At 42.4% G+C, this 23,103-nt stretch overlaps 1 protein-coding gene across 1 annotated transcript in view; it reads left to right on the top strand.

The window, feature by feature from the left end:
* Positions 1–717: 717 nt before the first annotated feature.
* The window catches only part of ATP8B4 (ATPase phospholipid transporting 8B4 (putative)), a 370,299-nt gene continuing 347,913 nt past the window's right edge, over positions 718–23,103 (top strand). The window contains exons 1-3 of the mRNA XM_049897713.1: positions 718–943; positions 7,845–7,936; positions 21,384–21,449. Of these exons, the coding sequence (XP_049753670.1) occupies positions 21,422–21,449 (28 nt within the window). The 5' untranslated portion in view covers positions 718–943; positions 7,845–7,936; positions 21,384–21,421. The remainder of the gene's footprint in view (positions 944–7,844; positions 7,937–21,383; positions 21,450–23,103) is intronic.

Genomic DNA, 23,103 nt, shown 5'->3' on the forward strand with positions numbered 1-23,103 from the left:
TGATGCAACTCCTGGGAAATACTTAAACGGCTTTAGACATATTTGAAAAGAATCATAATCTTTCTTTAAAAATATATGCAAAACAAAACTTATTGTTTTCACCTAATCCCAGTTTAAAAACCGCGACCTATTCAAAGCGATTCCAAAACTAAGAAGTTTAGATCCATTTCCGATGTGCATTTGTTCTTCAGCATTCTCAAGGTTAATCTTTTTGTTTCCTCTGAGTTGAAATTAAGGATGCTGGAGAGAAGAAGTGTCATTGCTTTGTGTGTTAAATGTTGCTTGAGTGTGCTTAGTGCTCATGCATAAGAGAGCTGAATTCCCCTTGTGATGATGAAAAAAATCCCATCGCTAATTCCTTCATCACTGGGAAAAACAAGTGGAAACGCCAAACATGTTTGCTTATCTCCCTCAGTTGAGGACTGATAAAAGTTTGGATCCAAAGATGTGGTAGCCAGTGTCCCCTTCAATTGTCCACTTGCATCCTTCTAAAGTCTTGGTTCCCACAGGGAAGCTACCCTGCAGAAGCACTCTGTTGGGAGTTTGCTTTTGTTTCTCCAGGATTAACTAGCACTGCCTTAGCGGCTGGAGCAGTCGACTTTAGGAGGCAAAGCTCTTACGGGGTTTCGGCGTTCTTCCAAGTAACGTTGACTCCCCCAATTCCTCACTGGTAGTGAAGCTGGTTTCCGGCATCCTCTTCCTCTTTTTCTGGTGAGAGCTGTTGATTGCCATCTAGCAGTTCCAGTAGTTTTAAGTGGTCAAGACTGTTTTTCTAGGAGCTGATCTCAGGTTTTCAAGAAAGCCCACAAGGGATCAAGTTTGTTTTCTGTTAATTACTAGAGCTTTTACAGCCTTGCTTTTCTCGTTGAAATGGTCACGGGTTGGGTGCCGGTTTGATCTCTCTGCACTTCTGGGAAATCTTCCTTTTTGGGGAGAGGCTGAGGTGAGTAGGAGGGGAACATTCAGTGGTTAGTGAGATTAAAAGGAGATTTAGCTCTGGGAAGCTTGTGACTTTCTGTTTCTCTTTTCTGGTTTCCTGTCTTATTTTGCTGGTTTTATCTTCTTTGTGGTTGGAATTTAGCAAATATTATTCTTCTACTATTAAAAAAATAATTTTGGGGGAAGTTAGTTGGGGATGGGAAATACGACATTTTTTTTCCTTTGAAATTTTAATTTTTATTCTGTTAGCATCACCTACTGAAAGACCAATGGGAGTAGCATAAATGTCTATTTCTTCTTGGTTTGTGAGTCTTTGTCATTTTCTTTGGTATTTCCTTTTATTTTTTACAGGGGGTTTGTGTTTAGCACCCCTATTCAAGATATTCTATTGTCCTATGCTCAATTCATGCTTTAGACATAGATGGTTTTTCACTAAGCTATTTATTCCTTCAAGGCTTGAGGGCTATGCTTTTAGTGCTAAGATTTAGCTGAAAGGAAAATTGATCCATTTAACCAGTTTGCTGATAGACATGAGAGTGTTTCAGGTCTCTGGTTAACAATTAGCTATTTTGAAGAAAAAAGAAATTGACAGGAAACATTAACTGGGGGCTAATGGCACTAGAAAAAAAAAATGGCTTATTAGCTAGGAAATGTAGAAATGCAGGGTTGTGTGTGAGATTACTAACACCTTTAGCTCAGGTGTTGCTCCATGCTGTCATTTATTGCAAAATGTAAATTCAGAGTGATCTCTTTGAACCCTTGTTTATCTATCTTGTGCCTTTATGTTTCATCATACATAAACATTTAAAAATGATATTTTGTGTCCCTCCAATAAGGGGAGAAGGAGGATTTCATTTTGTTCTTACATGGCTAATTGGAAATTTTCATTTAGTGGGAAAAGACTTAACCTAATCATTTAAAAGTGCATTGGAAATTGTAGCTCTTCTTGAAATAAAACTTTTAAATGTATTCCAGATGCTTGTATGGATAAGAAGAATTAGAAGCTAGTATTTGTTTTCTGGATTTTTCATGAAAAAATATCAGAGAAAACGGTAACCCCCAAGCGTTCCAAACAGTTTTTGTAGTTTGCAGCATATATCTAAAGTTTTACTTGACTTTTTAGCAATATTAAATATTTTTGACCATTGTATCTTGGAAACTCCTTTTATTTACTCAACTAAATTTTATTGAGCCCTGAATCTGTGTCAGGCACCATGGTAGATGCCTAGGGGAAGAGGGCGTAGTGGGAACGCCACAGCGTCTAACTTGAGCATGTCCTTTTCTGACACTTCTTTTGAGGGTGAGTGTTCTCTGGGACTGTGTGCTTGGCCCTTTGTTGACCCATTCTCATCCTCTGTCGTCGCCTGGCCTCCCTTCATTCGTGTTCTCCCTGGGTGAGATATCTATTCTCAATGACTTCAATGCTTCCTTATGTGTTAGTGATTCCAAGTCTATATACATGTCTGTCCTCTTTAGCACTGAAGATATATCCAACAGTCTACCCAATATCCAACAGTCTAGAGGCACTTAAAGCCTAACATGTTCAAACTGAGTTTATTATTCTCTCACCCCAATTACTGCTGCTCTATTTTCTCCTCCTTCAGTATTTGTCATCTTAGTTAATGGCACCTCCCTCCCTTCCCAAGCAGAAGTCTAGATGTCACACCTGATTCCTCCTGTCCTACACGCCAGCATCTGGACCAGTTATAAACTCTGCCACATCAACTGCAGAAGCATTTCTAGAACCCAGCTCCACTTGTCTGTTGTCATTGCTTCCCCAACTCTTTCCATGCCAGTCCGTGCTGTGAGAGTCACCTTCCTAAAAACTCTGGACTGGCATAGAGATACACAAGGGAGCAATGATAATGGACAACGAGGCTGGATTTTAATCATACTGTTCTACTTACAGACTTCGTCCGTCTCCCCATTACCTGCTGGATGAAACAGAGTCTTAATCACAGCAATTCTGTGCCCCTTAAAATGTGGCTATGACAGTCCCTGCCCATAGAATTTTTGTGAGGCTTAAATGAGATGATACATGTTAAGTTCTTAGCACAAGGCCAAGTACCCAGAGAATGGTAGTGATAATGATGACAATGATGAAGATGATGAGTTCTTTCAGAGTCCAATGCTTATCTACCTTGCCAGTCCCATATCACAACACACTCCCCTCATGCCTTCCATGACCTGGGCACAATGATTGTCACCATTACCCAAACCCTCCCTGCCTTTTCACGGCACTTGTTCTTTCCTCATGCTGTTCTTTTTGCCTGTCCTTACCTTGTTTTGTTTACCAGATCTTTGTCTTTCAAAAAGACTCAACTCGGTCGTCATCTGTGAGGCCTTAGCTGACCATGCAAAGCAGATTTAGTGACCCCCTTCCCTCTGCCTCCAGAGTTCTCAGTTCCTCCTTTCACCCTAATCCTTTACTTGTCTTCCTAATGATCTTTCTGTGTGTCTGCTCTTCTCATCTTCCCCAGACTGTGGGCTTTTGAAGGAAAGGGACAGGCTCAATGCATCCTTGCTTTCTCCAAAGTTTGATGTAGAATAAGCACCTGATAAGGAGTCCTGCTTGCCCAGTGGTTAAGCACTCATCTGCCAAGTGAAAGGCTGGAAGATTGAACCCACTCAGAGGCCCTATGGGAGAAAGAACTGGCAATCTGCTTCTGTAAAGATTACAGCCCACAAAACCCTATGGGGATGTTCTACTCTGTCACATGGGGTCACTATGAGTTGAAGTCCACTTGATGGCACCTAACAACAACAACAGGCACCTGATAACTGTTTGGTGAGTGAACACCATAGGGGAAGGAGAACAAAAAAACAAACCCACTGCCATCAAGTCGATTCCAACTCTTAGTGACACTGCAGGATAGTAAACTGCCCCATAGGGTTTCTAAGGCTTTAAATATTTACAGAAGCAGACTGCTGCATCTTTCTCCTGCAGAGCAGTTGGTGGATTCAAACCACTGACTTTTTGGTTAGCAGCCCAGCACTTTAACCACAGCACCAAGGCTCCTAGGGGAAGAAGATAATCCTCAGGTTTGATAGGAGGCTTTCTACATGTTATGGGGAGTTAGAAATACACTACAAAAAATAAGAAAAATCATAATAGCTCTCCTTGATTCAGTACTAACTTTGTGGAGGGAGGCACTATGTTAATTTCTTTACATGCCTGACCTGATTAGTTTTCTTCACAATCCTGTGAGTTGCTCTGTCCCTATTTACAGATGAGGAAACCAGGGCTTAGAAAGGAGGGGAACTTGCTCGAGGTTCCAGAGCTAGCAGGACCAGACCCAGGCAGTCTGATGCTAGCACTGGTGGAGGAATGGAGACATGAGAAGGGGACACGAAGATGACTGAACCAGGGGCAGCACATCTGGTGGAGAAAGGGGAGGATGAGGAGCAGGAAGGAAAAATGCATAAGAGATGCAGCAAGAGCAGGCTAGGAAAGGAAGAGAAAAGAAAATCAGGGGACCAAGGAGAAAACGAAGCAGGGGATAAACAAGGGGAAGGAGTGTTCCTACTGCTTTAAAAATATGTGGCTGGGTAATATGGTTGCATGCCTAAAAGAATATAAGTAGACTTCCATTGGCATGACTACTCACAACAAAATTAATCTGATATACATTATATAGGAAATATAGTAATTTATTGTTGGTGCATGATAATTAAACATAATTGCTAAGCAGTTTATAAATCTGGCTGTGTTAACCACCACTTCCACACACACATGCACACATACACACAGGCATGCGCGCACACCCACAAACTGGTTTAAGTTTTTTTTTCACTTCTACTTTTGTCCCATATCTACAAGCAATGTGGCCATTGAATGCCTTTGGGGGCACCAAATATGATTAAAACAATACTTACACCTGCCCGCCCTATAAAGGTGCCTTGGAAGAAAGGCATTAAAAAAAAAAAAAGCATTTTTATGGTAATCTAGTTCTGAAAAAAGAAAAAAACAGCCATTGAAAACCTATGGAGCACAGTGCTACTCTGACACACATGCTGTCTCCATGAGTCAGGGTTGACTGGGAGGCAACTGGTCTGGTTACTCACCCCCAACCTGAAGGGCAGAGACTTGGGCTTATTCCTTAGCTGCTTCCCTCTTTCCTTACTGGTCTTACTCCCCAAGGTAAGATTTTCCTGTCCCTCCGTACCTCCCTTCCCTGGGGTCTTAAAGCTGTGCTTCAGTTCCCTTATCCCACCTGCCCCTCAGAGCCTGGCACCATAGGCTCAGGTAATATTCTTGGGCTGGTAGATAGGATTGTCAGAGGGCATGACTGCAAGATCACCATGCCTGGGGTAGAGGACTCAAGGTGAGGCAATTCAACCTCTGGGAACCTAGGGCCTGAAGGAGGAAAAGTCCAGGGTTAGGGCCAGAGAAGATAAAGAGCCACAAGAGCAGAGGAAAGAGCTTGTTCCCTCATCCTGCCATCCTAGCTTCCTGTTCTCATACCCATGGCTCAAGCAAGTGGATTTTTCAATGCTTGCTTCAGTCCACACTGATGCTGCCTCCCAGACAGCCTGCCTCCCCTTCTCTTGTCAGGTTAGTCCTCAGAGAGAAGGTGGGGTGGGTTGGGTTGGGAAGAAAATATCTTAGCAAGAAATATCAAGAAAACTTAGGGAAACAGAAAGGAAGCTGGGAAACTGAAGTGGGCAAAAAAAAGGAGGGAGTAGGAGGAGAAAAGGTAGACTGGGAAGAAGGAAAGGAGAGGAGGAAGGAAACAGATTTATGGAGTGTACCCTATAAACACACCTATTTTACCACACAACAGCTCTGGGAGAACTGGCTTTCTTATCTCCATTTTGCAGATGCGAAGATTGAGCCTTATCAAGGGCAAGTGACTCCCTAAAGTAATATGAGATAGAAAGAAATCCAGATGGGTTTGAATTCTGTTATTCTAAAAGTCTCCTTAGTATAGTACCCTGCCTCCAAAGAGGAAGAGAATACAGAGTCTGAAAAAAAGGAAGGCAGGTAAGAACAGAGTGGAGAAGGTAGAAAAGAAGGAAAAGAGAGGCAGACATTCCTTACAAGGGTGAGGTCTGGGGTTCGACTCACTGAGGAACATTGAATCCTTTCCTCTGGGCCCATCTTGTCCCTGAGTCATGAAAACGGCAGAGAGAACTGGAGAGAGTCCACAACTCAAAGGAGCTAGAGGATCTACCAGTGGAGAAACCCCTATTTCTCCGAAACACTGAGATGGGAGATGGGACAAGGAGGGCTCAACTGGGCAGAGCTCTGGGCAAGGAAGAGAGCTGCCAGGAATCTGCCCCTCGCTGCTCTCCTGCCTTTGACTGCTTTTGTTTCTTCCCCAACTGCCCTGGCTGCTTCCTTTTCCATTTTCCACTCTTCTACAGTTCCTTTGCCTGTCACTCTACCTTGTATTTTTAACCTTTCTCTTTCCATTGGTTCTGCCCCCTCAGAAAACCCCCATATCCGTATCTCCCCACCTTAAACATGCCTTCTGTTTAAAGCCTCATTAACCATTTGCACTTATCTTCTGTCTTTTATTGCTGCAGTCTTGAAGGAGTTTCATCCTAATGTTTGTGTAGATGCTTTGACAAAGTTCAGAGGGCAGCTTTCAAGATAATAACTAGCATCTAATAAGCACCCTTATTGTGTTTGCTCTGCCCACAACATCCCATCCAGGCGGGTTCTGGCTGACGGAGTTTACTTGCCCCACTTATCCATGATTGCATAAGTAGTTAGTGGCACAAGCAGGGGTCTGAGACCAGGGCTGTTTGACTTCAGGGGTTGAGCTCTCAACCACCACATCCTGCTGTGCCTCGAGTAGCTCTGTGGCTGTTCCATGGAGGCCTCTTAGTGAGTTAACCTTAATCAGCTTGGGTCTTTTGTCCTGTACACCTCGGCCATAATTCAATAGCAGATTAAAAGCAGATCTGCCTTTCTGGAGCAGACTAATATTAGTTCAGGATATTGATGATATAAAAGGAGAATGGCAACTTATTCATTTAAAACCTGTAATTTAAGTGTCAGGAGGACCAGAACATTCACTTCAGCGTGACTAGTGCATTCTTTCCCTGTAGGCAGGCTTCTGTGGGAAAGTGAGTTATCATCAGCAGGTTGCTTGGTGAGAATGGAATTGGAGCAGGGGGAATTAGTCATAATAACTTGATTGTTGAGTGACCTCAGATCACTAAAGAGAATCTCCATTTTAATCCTTTGCTGAAAGCATGGCACCACCTGCACCAAGGTGTTCTCATTTTCACCATAAGAAGAGACCTCCATGTGAGATCATAATGTGGCCAGGACTCCCTAGTCCCTACACAGTTGCTTAAGTAGCATTTCCAACTTGGATATCTTTTATCACTTCAATCCCAAGGTGTTTGAAACCAAACTCCTTATTTTCTGTGTACAAACTGGCATCTTCTTTTGGCTAGACCATTTCTTTCATTAGAAGAATTATTTTCTGTGACTAAGATTCAAAACCTAACCTTGAGATGTAAAGAACATGAATTTTGCATAGAAGCATAACTTTCAATATTTAAAAAAAAATTACTAACTGCATTTTAAAAGAAACTAATATATGTCATGGCCTTAGCTCTTATTTGTTACCCTTCTCTCTCTCCCTCTTTTTCTTATACCTCTCTTTCCTATAAAAACCCACTAGAACTTTCACACAAGGAAACCACCATTTTAATCCCTTGCATAAGACGAAGTCAAGGGTAAGTGAAGACCTACTCGGATTTCCTTTTTTCCATTTCTTCTGCTTTGGAGCGATTTAAGAAAACAGGGGCTGCATTCATGCCAATATTGTTTGCCCCAGCCCTTGTAAACAGTTGAATTTCAAACCCTAAATTTCACCTCCTAGAATTAGATTTCACTTTAGCAAACCCTTTTCTCTCACCTGATTTTGTTTATTCTATTTCCTTAGACCTTCACTGATCCAAAAGTTCAAGAAAAGATGACCTTTTTTGTACTCTGACGTCCTTTAGAAGTGAAGTGAGTGTCAGCTGGGGTATTTTGGTGAGTTGATAAATGTACAAAAATGAAAGAAGGAAATTTTACTTACTAAAAGTTAAACTAGAATCTGCTATGTTAGTATGAACATGCCCACCACAAAATATTCCTGGACTGTTGTTATTACAGAGAAATGGACTTGAAATGACAAGTATTAATTTTTGATTATAACTTTATGTCTTAGAGAGTAAAAACACTGGGATTAATTTTGAAGTAGGGAATATTTCATACACAAGCAAAAATAACTAAAATTAAAGCATGAATTTATTTAATATCTTCAAATTAGAAGATTTCAAAAACACTTCAAAAAGCGGTATTAGGGCAATTAAAAATAATGAAATATCTGTATGATTTAAAAATAATTTTAGGAAGGATGTGGTATTGCTTTTGTTGGGTTGTCTAGGAGTTTTAAAAGTGAGAAGTGTTTTCAGGAAGAGCTAAAATGAGAGATGGCAAAGGTTACATGAATAGTTTGTCTTTTGTTACCTTTATATTGCAAGATATATTTAGGTTCATCTTTGTACTTGTTATCTGTTAATACCAATTTTTCAAATCAATTTAGTAAACTAATAAGGAGGAAGTTAAGTTTGCCAGTGGCCAGTACTCTTATTACCCTTCTGAGAGATTGAATTTCTTTCTTCTGCCTGCATTCTCATTGCCATCTGTCAGATTGTAAAGTCTCTTTTGCCATCTTGCTTAAAGAATTGTTCTTCCTTTCCCCTGCTCCAGGGACTCTGAGGCCATGAAAACAGAACATGTTGACTGAGTCCCCAGAGAGAATTTTCAAGCCCTAACAAGTTTTTTTTTAACAAGTTGGTTTAGAACTTGCTGATGAGCCTTTACCCTCTGGCCAGATGGGGCCACCAGATATAGATGTCATTATCATAGAATTCATTCCTCTTCCTCTCTGTTGCCATCTTGTATTTGTTGTTGTGACTGTTCTTTGGAACAAAGAAAGTCCTTCATGGATGAAAACCCACTTTTATTCATGTTATTTTTCATTGATAGGCCTTATCTCAAAAAATCTTCTCTGCGAATCTTCTTTTATAGCTGTAGCTGCTTCCTCATTGTTCCTCTCCCCCCAAAACATGCTCATTGTCTTCTTTCTCATGCTCTTCAGTTTGCCTGCTGCAATCTTCTCATTGCCAACTAAAGTTTGCTTATCCTTTGAGGTTCTCCTTAAGCTGTAGTTTGGGGTGCACAAGGGAATGGGGTCCAGCAAGAGGAAGGGAGCAGACAAGAAGGCCATGACTGCTACAGTTTGGGAAGGCAGATCTAAGAATTTTGGCGCTTGGGGGTGGAGTTTGGGAAGGGATAGTTGCTCAAAAGGAAGTGTCTTTTAAAGTCTGGGTACTTTTGCTACATTTCTTATAGGAACTGAGGGTGCCATTCATTCCTTCATTCAGCAAGGGTTTATCGAGGATCCCTTTGTGCCAGGTATTTGTTAGACATTGGAGATACAACTCTGAGGCAGACAGGTAATATTCCTGCCTTAATAGACTTGGTGGTCTAATGAGGAGAGGATTGTGAAATACAGGGCTATATGGGGACACATAAGAGGGGCTCCTATCCCTCGTGGGGGGGGACGTCGAGGAAGGTCTCCTGGAGGAAGTGATGTGTGAGTTGATATCAGAAAGATGAATAGGGGTTAGATAGGTGAAGGGGTTGGAGGTGGGTTTAGATGGGCAAGGCCCCCAAACTGAAAGATGTCAAATTGAATATTTCTGTAGTGTAGACTTGAGGGGGTGCAAGTGTTATTGGAGAATGGCCTTGGTTCTTGTCTTCGGTGTAGGAAAGAATTCAAACACTGAGACAAATAGTGCCAAGCAAGCAGAGATTTATTAGCAAGCAGAGGGTTAGTAGTAAAAATACACTTGACTAGGAAGTGTCAAGTGGGCTACTCAGATAGAGAAAGAATCTGAGTGCCCGGGTAGTCATTTTTTTTTTTTTTAGGGCTTTATACCCTTTTGTCTCTTATCTGTCTCTGTTTACATTTAAAAGCCAGGGCAGGACCCCCTATGAAGACTATTTCCTTGGCTTAAGGTTTAATTACCAAGTTAGGGATCTTATCAAGCTAGGGACTTTATCAAGTTAAAGACTTTATCAAATCAAAGACCCCTGTGAAGATCATTTCCTTGGCTTAAAGTTTAACTACATAAAAAAAAAAAACAAACAATTTTTTAACTACATAGGGACAATTTTTTGACTACATAGGGACCAGGAAACCCTGATGGCATAGTGGTTAAGTGCTACAACTGCTAACCTAAAGGTTGGCTTTTCGAATTCACCAGGCGTTCCTTGGAACCTCTACGGGGCAGTTCTACTCTGTCCTATAGGGTCGCGATGAGTCGGAATTGACTCGACGGCAGTGGGTTTTTGGTTTGGGATATAGGTACCATCTTATTGAGGAATGTCACCATCCCCTGTCTCTTCCTTTGTAGGGATTATCTTATTGAGGAATGTTGCCATGCCCTGCCTCTTCCTCTTTCCAAGTGCAAGCTCTCCCCCTTCCCCTTACATCTTTCCCCCCTCAAGTGCCATTGTCCCAAATCTTTGGGGTTGTTGAAGGGGGGTGGTCTGTTTTCTGTAGTTACTTCTTGCTGTCACTGGGCATAGAGCTGGCCCTAGGAGTGGCACATATTCCCTAATGGGGGGTTTGCTTGACTCCAGGAGCCGAGGATGGAAGTGCTGGGCAGCTTGATCCAAAGGGCTCTCAGGGCTTGTGTTATTTGATGATGTCTGAATTACAGCCATTTGTGATTGAAACTTTTGTAATCTGGAGGGTACAAAACAAGTTAGTATTTTAAGGAGGCAGGGCCCAAACAGTAAAAGAAGAATTACAGACATTAAAGGGCCAAGGAACAGTATTAGCCAAAATCCCTACGACCAGATGAATGACCAAGAATTCCATTCTTGTTCAGCTTGTGTTTGAAGTTGTCTGGCCTTATCTAAAAAGTGGCGGATATGTTCTTGGACTTTTGCCAGTTTGGTTCACCCAAAAACAGATTGTTAACCTAGTATGGCACATATACCCCCATGGCTAAAAAGCTGCCAACATGTCTAATCCTCTTTGATTTTGAAGTACTACAGCTCTCAAAGAATTTATTTGGGTTTGTGGAGTAGCTATAGAGGCTGCTACCTGGGTATTGAGCTGGGCTAGTTCGAGTGAGAGGTTTGCATAAACCTGAGCAGTTCCAAGTGCCCTGGTGGTTCTGGCTACGAGGCTACCCTTTCCTATAAGACTGCTAAGTCCTATGAATATGGGAATTAGGGGCCCTGCTCTTTTTGTCACCTTATGAGTGGTGTGTAAAGGTAAAGGGATAGGAGCTCCTGCTACAGCTAAAGACACAGGAGGGAGGACATATCCTACTGTCCATAATCCTGTCCAATTTGTGGGTAGACATATATAAGCTGTAGTTCCACACACATAATATAAGCCTGAAGATAATGGAAGACAACCTGAGACATGCTATACATTTGATCAAGTGTAATTGTATGGAGTTGGTTTTTTGAAGGTGGAGGTATATTTCCAAAAATATGTGGCAGCTAGAGCAGCTGCTGTTAGTGGAGTAAATCAGGGGGTAATGTTATGGGTGGCATAGTTTTCTAGGTTTTCCAAGAAGATCATCCTGTGGATGGATTGTACGAAAACCTTTTCTTCGGCAGTTTCATGTACCAAGTTCCAATTATTTCCATTGTTGCCGGATTTCCATGTGGAAGTGGCCAGAAGGGCCAAATAGTCGCAACCCAGTGGTCTCCCCTGGCAAAACCCTCCAGTGTAGTCTGTGTGTCTGAGGAGGTATTGGGGGGGAAGGTTAACCAGCTAGATGAGGGTGGAGGATCAGGGAGAGATGTAGTTAGGTTTCTGAGGTTGTGTGTTATCGTGACGGTTACATTGCAGTGGGAGGGGCTTAGAGATCCTACCTGATATGAGTATCTTTGGGGGCCCGGTAAGTAAATGCACAACGGGCTTTGCCCCCTCTTATTTGTACTCCTTGGTACACGGCCCCTGTGATAAGGTGTACAGTTTGGTTATTGTGGTTTTTGAACACCCCTTGTGGTCCAGTAGAGAGGGTATAGTGAAGAAAGCCTGACGTTTGAGCCTAGACCTGCCAAGAGGTGGGCCAGCCTTCTGCGGACTGTCCTCAAGCCTGTAGACAAACCCAGCAGGACTGGATGTATTTGGTATTTGTAAGTGCCTTTATGACTTCCTGCAGTGGTTTAATAAAGGGGGAGATAGGCTCAGGCCATGTTAGTTGGACAAATGAAAGTGTTATGGCACAGAAAAGAACACAATGTATTTTGACTTATCTGTTGTTATTCTCTTGTTTTGTTTTGAACAGATACTTCAAGTCTTCTATGGGTTCACTTGTCCACTCTTGATGTTGGCTCGGGGTTTCTTCAAATGTATCTCTAGTGTGGTAGGGTTTCATCCTGGAATGATGTATCCAGCTAGAAATTCTGGGTGCTTTCACAGCTGTGGGGGTAGAAAGCATAACAATATACGGTCCTTTCCATCCTTCCAAGTTTTGACTAGGACTAAGGTCCCCTGCTCATATAAAGGGACTAAGCTGTATATTGGAGATTTTGGTACTCCTAGCTCTTGAATATCTTGTTGGAAACTTGCCGGGGAGGTTACAAAATGTACCAGATGGTTGGTTTCCTCATCTAGGACCAGATCTGTTCTAAGGAAGGGCCTGCCATACAGAATTTCAAAGAGGTTAATTTTTTTAAGCTTTAAATGAGAAGTAGGACTTATCTTCATATGGAGCAAAGCTATAGGGAGAGACTGGATCCAATTTTGGTGGGCTTCTTGGCCCAACCTGGCTAAAATTCTTTTTAGTGTTTGATTTGCTCTTTCTACCTTTCCTGAGGATTGAGGCTTCCAGGCCGAGTGTAAGTTCCACTTGATTCCAAGTGCTGTACCTACCCTTTGACTTATGGTTGAAATGAATGCTGGGCCATTATCACTCTGTAGAGACCTAGGAAGTCCGTACCTGGGGATGATTTCTTTTAGCAGTTTATTTACAACTTCCTGGGCTCATTCTGTTTTTGTGGGAAATGTCTCTACCCATCCTGTGAAGGTGTCAATGAAGACTAATAAATATTTGTAGCCTAGGCATTTTGACATCTGGGTGAAATCTAATTGCCAGTCTTCTCCTGTATATGACCCAGTTCTTTGGACAGGTTTTACTAGCATAGGTGGTGGGCAGGCAACTTGAGGGTGTTTATTGTACAAAGGGGGCACCCCTGGATAATTCAATAGTTTTCTGAAGCCCTTTACCTGAAAACAGACAGGAGCAAAGCTGAGTTGTTTTATCTCGGCCAAGCTGGCATGAATCATGCAGACCCTTTAGGACTTTCCACTGAATATGTTGGGGCAGATGAATGACTCTTTCTTTATAATACCACCCATCTTTATCTTGGGCATACCTGTTTTTTCAGCCCACTGGTTTTCTTCTTAGCTGTACTGTGGTGTAAGGCATTTTAAGTTGGCTAAAGGAAGTAGGGCACCAATTAATGGGTCTTTGGGTACAGCAGCTGTCTTTGCCACCTGATCAGTTAATTGGTTACCTAGGACTGTTTTACTATCTCCTTTTTGGTGTCCTTTGTAATGTATTACAGCTACTTGTAGAGGCAGGTGGACTGTCTCCAGCAGCTGTAAAATATGGGGCCCATATTTTATGGGACTTTATTCTTAGCCTTTAGATACTCTTTTTCCATAAAGCTGTATGGCCATGAAGTATAAGGAAGGCATATTTAGAATCCGTAAAAATGTTCACCTACTTTTTCTTTCCCAACTCGAGGGCCCAGGTCAATGTAATTAGCTCTGCCAACTGTGCTGAGGTTCCTGTGGGTAAAGATTTAGCTTCTATCACCTGATGTAGAGATACGCTCACATACACTGCATGTCGTTTCCCTTCTTTGACAAAACTGCTGCCATCAGTAAACCACTCCTCATCAGGGTTTATGAGAGGTTGGTCAGTAAGATCTTGTCGACTGGCATAGATCTGACTAATGACTTCACAGCAGTTGGGAAGGTTTGGGTCCATAGGATAGGGGGTAGGTAACAGGGACGTGGGGTTTAGAGTGGAGCATTCTTTTACTGTGACTTGTGGATTTTCTATTAAAACTACTTGGTATCTTAGGATTCTGTTTTTGTTAGCCACTGAGGACCCTTGTTGTTTAACAAGGGGCTGATTTGGTATGAAGTATATAAATCAATTTTCTGCCCTAGCATTAATTTTAGAGCCTCTTCTATAAGAAAAAAAATTTTTGTTTTTTTTTTCTATAAGAGCAGTGGCAGCTGCCATCACTTGGAGACAGTGAGGCCATTCCTGAGCTACCATATCAAGTTCTTTAGATAGGTATCCTACTGGTCTGTTTTCGGGCCCTAAGGTTTGGGTGAGAACTCCTAGGGCTTCTCCTTTTCTCTCTGTTACATATAGTTGGAAAGGTTTTTCTGGGTTGGGTAATCCCAAGGCAGTAACTTGTAGGAGGGCCTTTTTTATGTTTTCGAAGGCATGTTTCTGCTCTTCGGTCCACATTAATTCTTTAGTTCCCTGTTGGTTGTTTATTTTGAGGGTGTTATATAGTGGCCTGGCTTTTTCACTGTATCCGAGAATCCATAGCCACAAAAGCCCGTTAAACCTAAGAAGGATCTGAGCTGTTTTGTGGTGGTGGGCTTGGGGATGTTTGCTATGGCTAAAACTTGAGGAGATAATTGTTTTTCTCCTGGAGCCCACCTTAGTCCAAGATATTCTACTTCTTGTTGTAAAAGTTGGGCCTTTTCCTTTAAGACTTTGTACCCCTTTTCTGTCAGGTGATTTAGAATTTGAATAACATGTTGGCATCCCAATTGTTCTGTAGGGGAGCAGATGAGCAGGTCATCAACATACTGAACAACTTGTTAGGTCTTCTAAATCCTGTGCCAAAGCTTGGCCAAAAAAGTGGGAGCTGTCCCTGAACCCTTGGGGTAAAGCTGCCGATGTTAACTGTTTTTTGTGACCAGCAAGGTCAGACCATTCAAAGGCAAGAAGAAATTGACAAGCCAGGTCTAAAGGGATGTAAAAAGATGTATCTTTCAAGTCTAAAACAGAAAACCATGGGATGTTAGGTGGTATTTCTCCCAAGATGGTGTAAGGGTTAGGAACCACAGGGTGGAGAGGAATTATAGCCTCATTAATGTTCCTAAGGTCTTGTACTAGCCTATATTTCCCATCTCTCTTTTTAATGGGGATTTAATATCAGGGAGTTGCAGGGAATTAATATCCCGTGTTTTAAAAAGATAGTAAGTATGTTTTGTAATCTCTGCCTAGCTCCTAAGTTAATGGGGTATTTCTTTTTTCTTGGAAATTTGTTGGGGTCTTTTAACCTTACCATTACTGGGGTGGCATTATGTGCCCATCCTGGTATCTCAGTAGTCTGTACCTGGGGGTTTAACTCTTGTTGTTCATCTATATCTATGTAAGTTCCATTTTGGTTAATTTGTAAGGTCATTATCTGGTTAAGAGTTAGATCTGTTGAGAAGATCACTCAAGTTTTTACTTTACTTAATATGCCCCTCCCTAGAAGTGGGACAGAACATCCTGGGAGGATTAAAAATTGGTGTGAGAAGCTTGTTGCACCCCACAGTGTAATGATGGAGTAAAATATTTTACTGTGGGTTTCCCTTCTACTCCCTGAAACGTGCTTTTGTTAGAAGAAAGGGGTCCTTGATAAGAGATTAGTAATGAAAAGCCAGCTCCCGTGTCCAAAAGAAAAGTTACTGACCTTCCCACTACATCTAGGGTGACCCCTGGCTCCTCTGCACTGATGTTGTTGCTCTTGTTATTCTCACCAGGAGCCTCTTGGAGCCCAGGGTCCTGTCAGCTTAAGGCCATTTCCATTGAGGGATCAGGCCTGGGAGTCCTTCGATCCTCAGGGCAGTCTTACCTCCAATGGCCATGCTGTTGGCAGTTGGGACAGGGCTTCTGGGGCAGTTTGTTCTGGGGACAATCCCTTTCCCAGTGCTTAAGTTGACCACATTTGTGACATGCACCAGGTGGAGTATCTTTGGGTCTTCCTGCCTGCCCTGTAGGGTGGTTAGGAGACGGGCCTGTCTCTTCTCATCCTTTTTCTCCTTTTCTTGGAGCCTTTCTTCTTCTTCTTGGTCTCTATTATAGAAGACTGAGGAAGAGACCTTTAACAGTTCATTTAAGGGCGTTTGAGGACCTAGCCCTTGTTTTTGAAGTTTACACCTAACGTCTGGAGCAGTTTGAGTTAGAAACCTATCTTTTAAGACTAGTTCCCCTTGTGGTGATCCTGGGTCTAAATTGGTATACTTTAAGAGGGCTTCTTTTAGTCTTTCTAGAAAGGCAGTGGGTTTTTTTTTTTTTTTTTTTGGTCTACTGTGGCCAGTTTATTAAAATTGGTAGTTTTTATCCTGCAAGCTTTCATTCCCTCAACCAGGCACACTAACATGTGGCCTCTCTCCTATCTCCCTCCTTGGGTATGATAATCCCATCCTGGGTCTATGTCTTGGACTGCGGCAGTGCCCATGGGGTAGGCCTGTTGTTTATGTATATGTAGCCCATCTGTAAATTGTCTGGCTGCCTCGGTGAGATTTAATCTTTCTCCCTGAGTGAGAGCTTGGTTGTAGATTATCATTATGTCTCTCCAATTCAAATCAAAGGCGAGTGTTAAATTCTTAAATTTTTCTGTATAGTTGTTAGGGTCGTCAGAGAAACTCCCTAGCTCTGTTTGTAGTTTTCCTAAATCCTGCATCGAAAAGGGAACCTGTGCCCTGACTGGCCCATTAGGGCCAGTCAACTCTTGAAGGGGGCACAGGTAAGGTGGTGAAGGTGCTGTGGGCGAGGAATTGGAGTAGGGAGGAGTCGGAAGAACAGACATTTCTCTGGTATTTAAGGATGCGGTTGCAGGGTTGGTAGGGTTTGGGTCTAATTTGTCTATCGTTTGGTTTGTAACGATGGCAAGAGCTGCGGGGTCTATATTACACTTTTTACACAGTTCTGGATTTTCCCTCGAGGCCATAAAAACCTGGACGTACGGGACCTCCATCCATTTGCCTTGCATCCAGCAAAACAGATCTAGCTGAAGGATCGTGTGGTAATTCAAGCTTCCCTGTTATTACCAAATTTGTCCGTTTCCCAATTTATATTGAGGCCACATGGTGTTACAAAAGAAGACTAATCTCTTTCTCTTCAGGGTTTGAGGGTCAAACCTGTCCCAGTTTTTGAGGATACATCCCAGAGACGAGGCTGGTGGTACTGAGTTTTGTTTTCTCATCTGGAAAGGAACAGAGTGAGTCATGGGGGGTAGGATGTCTCCTGTGCACCCTATGTTAAATCACTGCCAGGAGAAGGTGTCCCTTCTCAGGCCTGGGCTTCCAGAATTAACTGGTCTTGCCTAGAAACTCCTAGGGGTCCTTGTTTACATTGGGTTTCCAGAATTAACTAGTCTTACTGTGCAGCCTGCACCTGAAGTTTCTTGCCTAGACACTTCCTACTGCTTCTGTCTCAGGGGTCCTTGTTCTTGTCTATGTCTGCGGTCTGGGTGGGACATGAAACTGTATATTTGTTGATGTCCTTGTTCGGCCCAAAAACTAATTATTGCATACCCCGCTAACCATTTTAGGGTGGGGTTCCTTTGTGTCTCTGTCTGGGAAGGCTTCATTTTATTGGCAACTTTACTATCCATTGAAGCTGACACCTTGATTGCCTCACCCCCTGACACATTGAATAATCTTGGGGGTCCCTTGAAATTGGGTGAAGGAGATGATTTAACATTTGTGGGAGCCCCTCTTCTGTCCATACCCAAGGAGGGGTAATCTTGTTATTTTCTGGGCCCCTCCCTTCCTTTTCTCTGCAGAACCAGCAAACCCGTTCCTCATGTCTGCCCCCCTCTGTATACTCTATGAATTATTTCTGCACACTGAAAGAGGGAATGAGGGCACGGAGGGCAGTCATAAAGTAGACTCCTGTAGCCCACTTCTTTGTATACTCTCAGACATTCAAATTCTTTGTAAGGGAGGTAACAGATATAACTTTAGTTAGTCTAATGAATAGCTTGAGATTCTTGATTGAATGAGGCAGACCAGAGTGTCCCTATTCATTGTTTTATAACATGAAAGCAGGAGGAGCTGATCAAGGAAAGGCCACCTGTGTTTAGCTTCACAATGGTGGTATAAACAAGAAAGGGAGAGAGGTCCTTCACTGGAACAATTATCCCTTAGCCTATCACAAATACTCTATCCCTTTTGCAAAGCACACATGGAAGATAATAGATGTAAGTACGTTAGCCAGAAGTTGGATAGGGCTGACAGGTGCAAAAGGTAAATGGGTGACTGGTCTCTTAAAGAGACTCACTGACCTGGCATGACTATTGACGTTAGCGGGGGTCAGGTGTCCTGGGTCGAAAATGTGTTGCTTTGTGAGAAGGACTCCTAGAGGGTGTGGCCACTCTAGTCGTCTGGCGCTTCTCTTACGTGTCTCGGTTTCTCTCCTGGTTGTCTAAGACAGTCAGGGGGCTCAGAGCACTGGATGAGCAATCCTTATGTGTGCTCCCTGGATGAGCCTGATTGTCAATTAAGTGAAGTTGGAAGTCCCTATGAGGCCCCTGCACATCCCGAGTTTGACCCAGACACCTCCACAAAGTGGAGGGAGGAAGTGCCTCTTTTCTTCAGAGTCTGAAAGAATCAGACACTCATTATTACCGTGTTCTTGTTAATAGTCAGACCAAGTACACACAAATCTTTGTAACACTTCTCAGACCTCTCTCTCAAGAAGAAACAAAACACACACACACACACACATAGAGATAGGGATACCTCAGCATTAAAAAAAACAGCATTTGGGATGGAAAAAAAGAGAGCCCACACTCTGAGGTGGACTCACTACTTTCTGGACGAAGGAGGAGGAAGCTTGTTATCCGAGTCATGGCATCAGAATATGTTACCGGAGAATGGCCTCGGTTCTTGTCTTCAGTGTAGGAAAGAATTCAAACACTGAGACAAATAGTGCCAAGCAAGCAGAGGTTTATTAGCAAGCAGAGGGTTAGTAGTAAAAATACACTTGACTAGGGAGTGTCAAGCGGGCTACTCAGGTAGAGAAAGAATCAGAGTGCCCGGATAGTCATTTTTTTTTTTTTTTTAGGGTTTTATACCCTTTTGTCTCTTATCTGTCTCTGTTAACATTTAAAAGCCAGGACAAGACCCCCTGTGAAGACTATTTCCTTGGCTTAGGGTTTGATTACCAAGTTAAGGATCTTATCAAGTTAGGGACTTTATAAAGTTAAGGACTTTATCAAATCAAAGACCCCTATAAAGATCATTTCCTTGGCTTAAAGTTTATATAGGGACCATCTTACTGAAGAATGTCACCGCCCCCTGTCTCTTCCTTTATAGGGATTATCTTATTGAGGAATGTCACCCCCCCCCCACTGCCTCTTCCTCTTCCTCTTCCCCCTCTTCCCGAGTGCAAGCTCTCCCCCTCCCCCTTACACAAGGAGTCATGGGGGCAATGAAGGAAAGTGACAAGGAATCAGGCTAGAAAGATGAGCAAGGACCAAAATGGGCAACATTTTGATATGTTATACTTAAGGTTGCCATGAGTCGGAGCTGACTCAATGGCAACTAACAACAACTAGAAACAGGTTGTTAGAATTTGATCTGTTTTCTAAGGCCGGTGGGAGATGATTGTAGGGCTTTAAGCAGGGGAGTGACATGATGCCATTTAACTTTTGTAAAGATGACTCTCGCTTTGGTGCTGGCTCTGATGTGGTCACAGGCCCAGAGGTGGCCAAGGCTGGAGCAAGGGAAACCTTTAGGAGGAATGCAGGAGAAAAGCAATCACTGGACAGCAGACATTTCCCAGATGCAACCTGCTGCCTGAGGATGGACAGGGAGAAGTGCTGGAGGGCAGTGGGGAGCGGTGGAGGTCAGGAGATTTGGTCTTGGGTAGCCTTGGTGGCAATTATTAGGTGTAGGGGGAGGGACAGGGGAGTTACTGGTGGGTGATATTTAAGGGCCCATCCCTGGTTGTAGCAGCATCTGGCAGTAAAAAAAATAGCACCCCCCATGTTCTTGCTTGAATTGATCGGTTTAGTTAGCTGGTCCTTGGTAAATCTTTGGGCTCCACAAGGTGTCGGTAGGCCTGTTAGGCACAGCCCAGGGATACTGTGCCTTCAGCAGGCTGTTGCTTTTCCTGGAGGTGGTGGGTGGGAATTCATGGATCTGGGAACTTGACAAGGTAAGTGGATTTCCAGGCAGAAATATTCTTGGTCCCAGGCTTTGTAGGCTCCAGGGTATTTGTAGAGGAGGGGTGAGCATTAATGAACTTCCTCTGCAACCTCTTTTCTTGTAACTACCAAGCCAGCGTTCCTCTTCCCCTCCTCTGATTTCCATGTGACTGACCGACATTTTCTTTACATATGTTTGTTACATCCTGCCATACCACTTCTCCGAGCAGGAGGCAAGTGAGTCATTTCTATTTCTTACTGAAAGAGCATACAGTCAGTAACTTACCACCTGCAAAGGTGTCCTGAGTTCATTTCCATGGCCTATTGGGCTCTGAGTATTTGAAGTCATTTGTTTGCCCCTTTATTCATTCATTCTAAATGCTTAATTAGAGTTTACCTTATGAAGGAATTTAGACCACATTTTTTTTTTATAGGGAAAAAGTGAAAGATAAATAATACAGTAACATTATTCTGGCTTTTGTGGAGCTACTTGGAGAAGACTGTACACATGAGAATAAATTGAGGAAAATGTTTGAATTGCATTTTGTTTCTTTTTGAGACTGGTCAGTACTTTTCCTCTGACATGTAGCTTATGCAGTTTGGCAGTGGTTCTCAGCTCTGGTTGTGTGAAGAAGTCACCTATGGCACTTGAGTTAAAGGAAAGTGCTGGAGCCCCTACTCTCAAGCTATTCTGATTCACAGGCAGAGATGGATTACCCAATAAACAAAGTACACACAGGCTTACTTGTGCTTACTGACTAATCTGTAGTGTACAGTTTCACCTGTTTTTCACCACATCAAAGTTATGGTGAAACGCATATGAAATTTTGCGCTTCAGATTATCAAGTAAACACAAGTAAACCCGTGTGTACTTTGCTTGCTGTAAGCTTGTGTGATCCCTTGCATGCTGGTCAGTCCACCCCTGTTCACAGGGCTTGGAATATATTAGAAAATTCTACTCAATTTTATTGCCAAATTGAGTGGCACACTTTTGCCTGCTTTCAGCTGTTCCATACAGCCTCTACAATGCAAGTAGAATATTTTTGTACAATATTATTCTTATCTGGCTAAATTTAAGTCTGATAAATTGAATCTCTTCTTTTATCAGTGACTTCCTAGTAATATGGATTTGACTAGGAAGAAGGCTAAAGGATAGAAATTTATGACTAATGAGAATGTTAAAAATACTAATGCTGTGCACTTTTCCTGTGTCCAGGCCAACTGTTGAAGTCTGAAAAATAATCTGGTGCAAAAATGTTCTGCGGTAAAAAGCAATCATTTGGTAAGTATTGAGTTCTTCAGATCACTCAAAGAGAATGTTATTTGTTTTAATTTTAATTTTATTTTTTATGGAGGTATAATTTATATACAATAAAATGCACAGATATTAAGTATTCAGTTCGATGAGCTGTGACAGCTGTATATGCCTGTGTAACTATCACCCCAAAACATGATACAGAACATTTCTATCTCCCCAGAAAGTTCCCTTGTGCCCCTTTGCAGTTAGACCCCTGTGCCCCCACAACCACCTTCTGACTTCTGTCTGGTTAGTTCTGCCTGTTTTTGAATGGATGCCAGGGGAGCCACATAGTGTGTGTTCTGTTGTCTCACTTCTTTTGCTCGGTGTAAGGTTTCTGACATGTATCCATGTGGCTGTGTGCATCAGTAGTTTGGTCTTCGTTTTTTATTTCAAAGCAGTATTCCATTGTATGAATATACTAAAATTTAAAAATGAATTCTACTATTTTGTTTCATAACAGCAAGAAACACACTTTGTTGTTTGGTTAAGTAGTTGGTCTCTTGTTAGTTGCTGTCAAGCCAATTCTGATTTATGGTGACCCCAGATGTGCATAGTAGAATTGTTCCATAGGGTTTTCAAGGCTCTGACCTTTCAGAAGCAGATCACCAGGACTGTCTTCCCAGGAGCCCCTGGGTGGGCTCCAACTGCCAACCCGTCAGTTAGCAGTCAAGAGCTTAACAATTGGTGCCACTCAGGGACCCTAGTAATTGGTCTAGCTGAACAGTATTAATAATATTCCAATTTTAAAGTGCGGTGCCTCGACCAGAGAATATTCATCTCCTCTTTTGTCTCCAGTTAGTTAGACAATAGCTTTTCCTTCAATAGACATGTATCCAACTTGTCATTGCTATATATATTAAAAAACCCACTGCCATCGAGTTGATTCTGACTCATAACAACCCTATAGGACAGAGTAGAACTGCCCCATAGAGTTTCCAAGGAGTGCCTGATGGATTTGAACTGCCGACCTCTTGGTTAGCAGCTATAGCACTTAACCACTACACCACCAGCGTTTCCAACTATATATATATATACATATTTTTTTGACCATAGGCTCTTTAGAGACTAAAGGCTAGATTAGAATATATCTAATGTCCCGTTCCTCCTCCTAGTACCACCCCTGACAGGTGGTTAGCCTACCCCGACAGGCAGTTATTCCTTGATGCTGTCCGTTCCCTTGTTGGACACTTGCTCACTGTGACGTTCAGCTTCATTGTGACCTGAAACCTGTCCCAGTGTAATCCCCACCCATAGGCCATTATTTATGCTCTGGAGACACACTTTCATATTCCAAATGCCAGCCTGTGAGACTAGAATTATTATCATCATTTTTTTTTCTTTTTCAAATCAAATGCTTTATTTATACTCAAATCATTGGTATTATCTCAATAGTGTAAACATTACGTTAACCAGATTTAATAGGGATAATTTTCCAAGAGGACTGAGTTTTGCAGGGTTTTGATATGTTAAGGCCATGATCTAAGATCCAGATGTCACTCATTTAAAGCAGTTAGTTATATACGTGAATGTATATGTGTAAAATAGGCAATTTTGCATAAACAAGAATAAGAAAGCAGAAGTCATGGTAATCCTGCAATCTGCAGATAACTGCTGAGGCTGTCATGTTGCACAACTC

Source organism: Elephas maximus, chromosome 10 (genome assembly GCF_024166365.1).
Source record: "Elephas maximus indicus isolate mEleMax1 chromosome 10, mEleMax1 primary haplotype, whole genome shotgun sequence".
NCBI lineage: Eukaryota > Metazoa > Chordata > Mammalia > Proboscidea > Elephantidae > Elephas > Elephas maximus.